Source organism: Gymnoscopelus braueri, assembly GCF_963280865.1.
Source record: "Gymnoscopelus braueri genome assembly, contig: SUPER_20_unloc_1, whole genome shotgun sequence".
NCBI lineage: Eukaryota > Metazoa > Chordata > Actinopteri > Myctophiformes > Myctophidae > Gymnoscopelus > Gymnoscopelus braueri.
In genome coordinates, this window is record NW_027660990.1 from 2,929,361 (window position 1) to 2,939,388 (window position 10,028).

Sequence of the window (10,028 nt, forward strand, 5' to 3'; positions counted from 1 at the left end):
CTGCATTTTAATTTTAACTAGAATTTGCAATTCAGGGCAATTGCAAAGTGTGGTTGCGCCGACGCCGGTCGCTGCCGCCGGGACGCGAGGAATACGGCGGCATGTGATTAAAATTTGGGATTGACCGGACGCTTCGTTCGTGATTTTTAGCCTTTTTTGTAAAACGGGCCCCTCCCGCTAACTTTGGAAGCCATTTACGGACGAACGGTATAGACTATCAAAATTCCGCTTGGAGATGTTTATCGCAAAGGTTCAGAGATTGTATGTACCGATTCTTGTGAAATTTGGACAAAGGAGGAGCCAAAAGTGTGTTTTGAAGAAAATTCAAAATTGCAGAAAATCTATCCTTACGCAAATGGGCGTGGCCTATATGGGGAGTTGCGTCGTGACCCAAGGAATCCAGGGAAAAATTTAGATCTTTAAAAGATTTAGATTTTACGACCTACGGTTCAAAAGTTATAGGCCAAAACGTAAAGTGGGCTTTTATAGCGCCACCATGAGGCCGCCTGGTATAATCTTTTTTTAATTATTTTGCAATAATCTATGAACCTCCCCTCCAAGTCTTGTAACTCTAGCCCCTATGGTTTCTGAGAAAAAAATACTTGAATGGGCGTTTTTTTATTTTCCCATTAAAGTGGATGGGGAAATTTAATGCACTAATAAATCAATATCAATTAAACTATGTAACCAATCTCTTAGCAAAAATAAACTGTGGGAGGAGTAGCGCGCCAAAATAAAGTTTATCTAGAATAATAAAGTGGGACTATTACTATAGTGTGGTTGCCCTGTTAGGGCAACCACACTAATTAGCAAATTTAAGATGTAGGGACACTACCTGTAGACCATCTATATAAGAATGGCATAAAAACAGCCAGCAGATAGAAAATGAGAAACGATTGACTTGGGACGCCGTCTTTCAGGGTAGGCATTTTTTTGCAATGGTGAGACACTTCATAGATTGATTTAATGACTTTTGCAGTAAAAGTAAAACATCTGACCATCGATTTCATTAAGAGGACATCTTAAAGATATGAAAAAACAATGTCACATTTTTTTTTACCCCTGATAGAAGAGTAGGACCAAACTTAAAAGTGATTATTACACGGCTTGGTTGAATGCTCGATTCTGATTGGTCAGTCATCGGTCATTATTTTTGGATAATGACCGATGAGCTCTATAACGGACCGCTCTGTAATCAGAGACTCAGAGCACCTGCTCATATCAACCTGCGCTGCTTTGTTTTAATATGCTTTATCGAACATGACAGCCATGTAAACAAACAACCAATGTCATTTACAACTACACTCTCAAGAATGTTTTTGAAAACATTTGAAGTGAGAAATAGACGATGCAATAAACGAAAAGTTATTCTATTTGATCCACTGCACTTCCTTGTTTATCGTGGCACAACAACGGGGGAATACCAAAACGCTCGCCCCAAAACACAGTCGCCCCGAGGCAAATCCGGCGGTATCACAGGCAAATCGGCGGTATATAGAATGGGGGGCGAGTGTGTTTTGGGGCGAGTTTTCCGGTTACCTTGTGGAATACTGTCATTTGTTTTCCGAGGCAAACTTGTCTGCCCAGCCCAATACTTATGGAATACTTTCATTGCTGTAAGCAAGGAAATACTTCGTTTTGTTGTTAGTTTTGGGTAAATGTATTTATGTATTTATTAAGTAGCCGTGTAATAAGTGGGATAATGCATGGGGAGGTGGTCATTATGATTATCACATAATCACCCTGTCGGGCTTCAAATTTCAATAATGACCACCTCCCCATGCATTATCCCTTGCATATTGCTCAGAAAAGTCAACTTTTTGCTATTTCCGCCTATAATAGGGCCTTTTATAAAAGGCTGCTTATTCACAATAGAAAAACTAGATATTGGCATTCTGGTTGCTTTGTGATGTGGGCCATCTGTGCAAGTATGATGTAAAAACAACCAGCAGGTAGAACATTTGAAAGGATTGACTTGGAACTCCCTCTTTCAGGTTAAAAGTAAAACTTGTGACAATCCATTTCATGAAGGGACATCTTAAAGATATGGAAATATACAGAGATGGGAAAAGTACTGACATTCTCCACTCGAGTAGAAGTACAATTACTTGTGTAAAAATCTACTTTGGTAAAAGTAGAAGTACTCATTCAAATAATTACTCAAGTAAAAGTAAAAAAGTACAGGCACTGAAATTTACTTTGAGTAAAAGTAAAAGTATTTTTACCGGATATTTCTGTGCAAAGCCAATTGTACCCCAAGGCTATTAAAGTTAAAAGATCCCCACCAAACACACGTCTTAAAACTGGCCCAGGACTGGTTTCCAAACTGTGACGTGACGAATCATACAAGTAGTCGACCCAACTCTTGAAATCAATAAGTGGTTCTCAAACTTTTTACACTGAGTACCACCTGAGAAAATATTTGCTTCTCCAAGTAGGCTACCACCATTATGACTGATGTTAAAATACAGTAGCGTAGTCCTACCCCATACAGGATACAGATAGGTGGGCACTAGGGACATCTGGGCACCTCAATGTAAAATTGGCTATTTTGTCCAAAATGTTAAAAAATAAAATATTTGGAAAATTGTCTAAAGTAAAGTATACATGAAGTGAACATGCACGGTACATCATTATCAGACTTAATTTATCCTTCAACTTCTAGTCTATGTGCCAAAATGACTAGATATACAGGTTTTGTAGGAATTTGTAGCAATTGTAGAAATATTAGACCTTAATTGTCGAATGTTTATGCATGTTCTAATCATATAGACTTTACGATCAGGGGTCTTCAACAGGGGGTCCGGGACCCTTAGGGGCTCCTCAGAGCTACTATAGGGGGTCTGGCAAATATTTGTGTGATAGAATGTTTTTTTTTACATTAACCACTTGAACCCTATAGCATCCCTGTTCTCAGGGGAACATTAGCCGAAAATAGCCGATCTACAAGCTTGCAGGTCGGCTATTTTCGGCAAAGAGGTTTGGTGTATTGGGGAAAAGGAGCAAATCAAGTACTAAGTAGCCTATTGAAGGTTTTAAGTGGTTAAATGTCTGAAATTAATTAAAAAAATCACACCCTGTGTGAAGTGGGCGGTGTCTTGCTAGCTAATCACAATACTGAATGGAGTCAACCAATCATGTACAAAAGATAAATACATTTATTGAAACACTCTTTATGATGGACGAAACCATAACTTGAAAAAAACCAAAATTTTGGTTTTTTTCAAGTTATGGTTTCTTATATAGGGCTATGCACATGTGTCATGTGACACTGGCCAATCACAGTCCTGAATAGAGTGTGATTGGCCAATCACAGCGCAGGATAATTCTACAAATTTCCTGGGCCCAGATCACAGCGCAGGAAAATGTACATTTTTCCAAATCTCACTTATAGGGGCGGTTTCACCGCCCAAAAAACATTAATATACACAACACTGATGACAGCCTAAGCTATCTATGAAATCTATGAAAATGTTTAATCTGCAACACAATTGTATACAATATGTAGTGGGGGTCCCTGCTTCATCTCACTCAGCTAAGGGGTCCCTGCTTCATCTCTCTCAGCCACGGGGTCCCTGCTTCATCGCTCTCTCAGCTAAGGGGTCCCTGCTTCATCTCTCTCAGTTAAGGGGTCCCTGCTTCATCTCTCTCTCAGCTAGGGGGGTCCCTGCTTCATCTCTCTCAGCTAAGGGGTCCCTGCTTCATCTTTCTCTCAGCTAAGGGGTCCTTGGCCTGAAAAACATTGAAGACCCCTGCTTTAGACCATTTCCCCCCATTTTTGGGCGGTGAAACCGCCCCTATAAGTGAGATTTGGAAAAATGTACATTTTCCTGCGCTGTGATCTGGGCCCAGGAAATTTGTACAATTATCCTGCGCTGTGATTGGCCAATCACAATCTATTCAGGACTGTGATTGGCCAGTGTCACATGACACATGTGCATAGCCCTATATAAGCAACCATAACTTGAAAAAAAACATAAATTTGTTTTTTTCAAGTTATGGTTTTGTCCATCATAAAGAGTCCATCATAGTTATTTCGTTATATAGTTATTTATTTTTTGTACATCATTGGTTGACTCCTTTCAGTATTGTAGTTAGCTAGGAATACACCGCCCACTTCACACAGGGTGTGATTTTTTTTTTACAGTTTGAACAAAATAGCCAATTTTACATCGAAGTGACCAGATGTAGTAGTGTGCCCACTGCCCACCTATCCGGTTAACATACTACAGACAGACAGACAGACAGACAGACAGACATACAGACACACACAGCAAGAGATGGCATTAACAAGTTGTTAATGCCATCTCTTGCTGTGTGTGTCTGTTTGTCTGTCTGTCTGTCTGTACTTTTCTTGTGAGCCTACTGGCTACTTCAAAGTAAACGCGCGCGCACGTGCGCACACGCACACACACACACACACACACACACACACAGCTAACGAGCTATGGCTTTAAGAAATTACCGAAAAGTTGTGCACCTGAAGACCATGTAGACTTTTTTTTAAAACCAAAGCTACAGTTGTGCGGACTTTTGTCTTTACACACACAGAGTAGAACTACTTTTAAAAGCTAGCATCATGATATAACACTCACCTAATGCTTCGGAGGTTAAAAAAGAACGCACTTCCAACGTGTTGAAGTCACAGGAGTATGGTTTCATATCGTTAATATGAAGTTTGGCCCAAATCTGCGTTTATAATCCATGAGTTCTTGTTTACATTTCCCCCGAGTCACTTCAGCGTCATGGTGGCAGCAACACAACACACTTCCTCTAAAAACGAGGAAAAACTATTTCAAAATAAGAGCATCTAGTAATATGATTTGTCAACACTAGTTTTATTTTTTAGTCTAGTTACAGGAAGCAGACATTTGCAGTATGTTACACACACCGGTGGTGTGTGTGACTCACTCTGGCCAGAGCTATACTGACGTTGTACCCGGCAAGCGACTGTATGGATGAGCGCTTCTTTTCCTTTGATCTGCCGCGCAACATTAATATTTAGCATTAAAACAAAAGCAACAAGCCTGTTTTGAAAATGTATCGAGTAGAAAGTACAGATACTTGTGTTAAAATGTAACAGATAAAAGTAAAAAGTAGTCAGAAAAAGAAGTACTCAGTAAAGTACAGATACTCGAAAAAAATGTACTTTGTTACAGTAACGAAGTACTTATACTTCGTTACTTCCCATCTCTGGAAATATATGGTGATTATTCTAGATCTCCATATATAAAACTAAGATGAGAGAACATATTACTCCAGTTCTAGCTTCACTACACTGGCTCCCTGTTGTTTTTAGAATTGTAGGATTTTAAAATTGTTTTACTAGTTTATAAAGCTCTAAATGGTCTGGCACCTTCCTACTTCTATGACTGCCTGCCTAGATATGTTCCAAACCGCCCCACAGGTCTTCAAGTGCTGACCTGTTCGAGGTGCCTACAATGACATAAAACAAATTGACATTTGCTATTATTTTAATGTTGTTTTATGCTTTTGCTTTTCTTTTTTGCTTTATTGTTAAATTTGTTGTACTTTTCTGTAATTGTATTCTTGCTCTGTAAAGCACTTTGAGCTGCATTTCATGTCAGGAAAGGTGCTATAAAAATAAAGTTTATTATTTGTATTATATTATTATTATTATATGGTGATTATTCTAGATCTCCATATTTGGTGATTATTCTGGATCTCCATATATGGTGATTATTCTAGATCTTCATATATGGTGATTATTCTAGATCTCTATGTATGGTGATTATTCTAGAATCTACATAATATAGAACTGACTGATTTGTTTGCGTCTGATGTCATGGCGACCCATTGAGGTTAGACACACTCCATGTATGGTCATAGTGAATGAGCGTGATGTCATAGGCACATTATAAAAGAGCACAGCGACAGATTCTCTTCAGACATAGGAAAATGCAGAACATGTCTAGTTTTCATAGGCAAGAGCTCAATTTGGTTATGTTCAATTGACCGCCACTACGGACCTCAAGTTGGTTAGGTTCTGTTGGACACTACTACAGACCTCAATTTGGTTAGGTTCAGTTGGACACCACTACAGACCTCAATTTGGTTAGGTTCTATTGGACACCACTACAGCGAGTCTTGAATCAACCAGCAAACCAAACTCCCGAAGCTACTTTACAACAAGTGTAGTAGTTAGCTAGATAGATACAACGCTAGCTGAATGTCCGTAAGTATTAGAGCACTTTTATATCTATGTCAAGAAGTATAATTGTCACATTTGAAATGAGCTTGAGGGAGTGTCAAGATAAACAGTTAACGCTAAAACAATGTGGCCCAATAGCAGCAGGTCATCAGTGTGTACATTGCAGACAGTCTGTCAGTTGTTAGTCAGAGTCATTTGCAGATCAGGATGTACAGGCGCTGCAGGTAAACAATGGATCCCGCCCACTGGATTCAACACAGGTCTGAAGACCTACAACAGCCTCACCAAGCAGAAAGAACCGCTCATACTGGCACAGGAACGGGTAGCTACCTGGTACAGCTGTGGACCCACTGTTTATGACCATGCACATCTCGGTCATGCCTGCTCTTATGTCAGATTTGACATTGTGCAGAGGATATTATCCAGGCTGTTTGGAATCAATGTGATCCAGGCCATGGTCATCACTGATATAGATGATAAAATCATCAACAGAAGTACAGAGGAAAATATATCACCAACAACCCTAGCACGGATGTATGAGGAGGAGTTCAAAAAGGATATGTTGTCATTAAAGGTTCTTCCTCCTGCAGTGTACCTGAGAGTCACGGAGAACGTGCCTCAGATTGTGGCGTTTATTGAGCGCATCATCAACAATGGACACGCCTATGCCATTAAAAATGGAGATGTGTATTTTGACATACAGTCCATTGGAGATTGTTATGGTAAATTTGTGAGGGCCATTGAACCACAGGGTGAGCCAGGGGACACAGATAAACGTGACGTGCGGGACTTTGCTCTGTGGAAGAGCTCCAAACCACAGGAACCCTACTGGGAGTCTCCCTGGGGAAAAGGACGACCCGGCTGGCACATTGAATGCTCCACCATCGCTAGTTCTGTGTTTGGGAGCGAGCTGGACATCCATTCAGGAGGCATCGACCTGGCTTTCCCCCACCATGAGAATGAGATCGCCCAGAGCGTGGCATACCATCAGTGTGGGCAGTGGGGGAATTACTTCCTTCACTCCGGACACCTGCATCTAAAAGGCAGTGCTGAGAAAATGTCAAAATCCTTAAAGAACTATATTACTATAAAGGATTTCCTTGAGTCCTATTCTGCCAATGAATTCCGGATGTTTTGCCTCATGACAAAATACAGATCATCCATAGACTTCAGTGATGCCAGTATGAATGAGGCACAATGCTGCTTGGAGACTGTGGTCAACTTCATCCACAGTGCCCAGGCCTACATGAGGGATGAGCTTCAGTGTCAGCCTATACAAGAGAGACTTCTGTGGGAGAGGTTGGCTGAAACCAAAACGAGCGTTCTAGCAGCCTTGGCAGATGACTTTGATACACCAAGAGCCATTAATGCCGTTATTAATCTGGTTTACCATGGCAACTGCCAACTTCAACCCATTGCAAAGCCTGCGGGACAGGTGCGAAGCCCGGTTGTGTTTGGGGCCATTATCTCCTACATCCAAGAACTCTTTGAACAGCTTGGGATCGACCTACTGGACAGAAAGGAGGGCAATGTTGTGGATTCCTCTGGAACCCTGAACAATGTGGTGGAGCAGCTAGCCCATTTCCGGAGCCACGTGCGAGCCTTCGCCCTGACCCCCCAGGAGACCATCTCCACTGGAAACACCAAATCCCGAACCTACCCAGATAGGATTCCCCTTCTTAAAGCCTGTGATACACTTAGGAAGGACTTGGCACCTCTGGGCATTATTATACAGGACAGAGGACCCAACTCTACTTGGGAGATATCACGGTCAAAACAGACCACCCTAGACAAAAAACACTTTTGAGAGGTAGACTTTTGCTCCATCTAAGATTCTACTTGTTATTATGGATCCCGTCACAGTTCCTCAGATTCGATGGGAAGAGGCCCTGTCAGAAGAAGTGCATCAGTCCCTTGAATAATATCTCCCAGTTTCCTGCTTGGAAGGTAGACTACCACTCATTCTAGCAAAACTAAAATGTCTATTTTATACTTAATACCTATTTGGTAACACTTTCTATGAAGGTCACCTCTATAACGCTTTATAAGCTCTTATAAGGGCATTATAATGCATTATAAATATGTTTATAATCATGTATAACGACTTATAACCACCTTTATAACATATCATAAATGCTGGTCATAATGCATTAGTATGCTCAGTGGAACAGCACATTATAACTACCATAACTTAGTCAGTTATAAAGGCACATAGAGAAGTGCTGTAATGTGTCATAACGCATTATAACCAACATGTTTATTAAATGTAATAATGTCCTTTAAGTAAAGTGGTCGCATATTCATGCGTTATTGTCTCCGCCAGGCCGAAATGCATGGCGAGAGAGTATGTTTTGCCCCTTGTCCGTCCGTCCGTGTGTGTGTGTGTGTGTGTCATTCTGTCTGTGTACAGCTAATCTCCGGCACCGTTGGCTTGCTCACAGTGACACCGTGCACACACAGTCCCTGGATGCCAGAGCAGAACCTCTGCCCCAAATTTTTCACATGGGCCTTTTATAGCGCCATCAGGAGGCCGATTTATGCAAAACACATTTTTGGACAGTACTCCTACAGATTCTGTCCAAAAATCCCGCAAATCGGTATACAGTATCTCTATAGTCATTAAACGAAACTAGTCTTTCAGATTTTTCATATTCCATCCTGATTGGCAAAAATGGTCATCCAAAGTTTGCAGGAGTACTCCGTTTCGAACAAAATGCCTCAAATCATGAACACAGCATGCAATTTCTGTGAAATTGTGCACACACATTCCCATTAGGCCGAGGAAGAAATGCAATTAGATGTTTTTTTAATCAGGCTCATGGTGGCGCTATAACAGGCCGATTTGTGTTTTTACCTATAACTGCACCGATCTGTGTAAAACTTTGTATGCACACTCTCTAAAGGCCAAGGAAAAACCTTTGCCCTGCATTTTTCACATTTGCCTTTTATAGCGCCACCAGGAGGCCGACTTATGTAAAACTTTTTTTTTAATATTACTCCTTCCGATTGTATCCAAATTTCATGCAAATCGGTACACATGATCTCTATAGTCATGTGATCAAGACGGATGTGTTTTGATTCATATTCCATCCTGATTGGCTAAGATTCACACCTAAAGTTTGCAGTAGTGGCTTGTTTTGAACAAAATGCCGCAGATCATGAACGCAGCGTCCGATTGCGGTCAAACTTTGCACACACATTCACACTATGTTGAGGAACAAATGCCACCCTTTTCACATTGGCCTGTTATAGCGCCACCAGCAGGTCTAATTTAACAAAACAATTATTTTTAACAAAATGCCTCAAATCATGAATGCAGTGTCCGATTGCCGTGCAAGGTCTAAGAAGAAATGGCACCATTTTCACATTGGCCTATTATAGCGCCACCAGGAGACCACAATAACCTACCTGCCCTGGCGGAGACATGTGCTCCGAGGAGCACTTTTTCTAGTTAGACATTGTATCACACTATTTTTGGACAAAACCTGTAGGAGTACTGTAAAAAAAATCACACCCAGTGTGAAGTGGGCGGTGTGGTCACAGTGGTCATCACAGTCATGTGATCAAGACGGATGTGTTTTGATTCATATTCCATCCTGATTGGCTAAGATTCACACCTAAAGTTTGCAGTAGTGGCTTGTTCTGAACAAAATGCTGCAGATCATGAACGCAGCGTCCGATTGCGGTCAAACTTTGCACACACATTCACACTATGTTGAGGAACAAATGCCACCCTTTTCACATTGGCCTGTTATAGCGCCACCAGCAGGTCTAATTTAACAAAACAATTATTTTTAACAAAATGCCTCAAATCATGAATGCAGTGTCCGATTGCCGTGCAAGGTCTAAGAAGAAA

The 10,028-nt window shown here is 41.0% G+C and overlaps 1 protein-coding gene across 1 annotated transcript; it reads left to right on the top strand.

Annotated features, from left to right (window-relative positions):
* Window positions 1–6,296: 6,296 nt before the first annotated feature.
* LOC308076659 (putative cysteine--tRNA ligase, mitochondrial) lies at window positions 6,297–7,979 on the top strand (the record flags this gene model as incomplete). Its single annotated transcript, XM_080457369.1, has 1 exon — window positions 6,297–7,979. The coding sequence occupies one exon, from the start codon at window positions 6,297–6,299 to the stop codon at window positions 7,977–7,979; it is 1,683 nt and encodes a 560-aa protein (XP_080313495.1).
* Window positions 7,980–10,028: the final 2,049 nt, after the last annotated feature.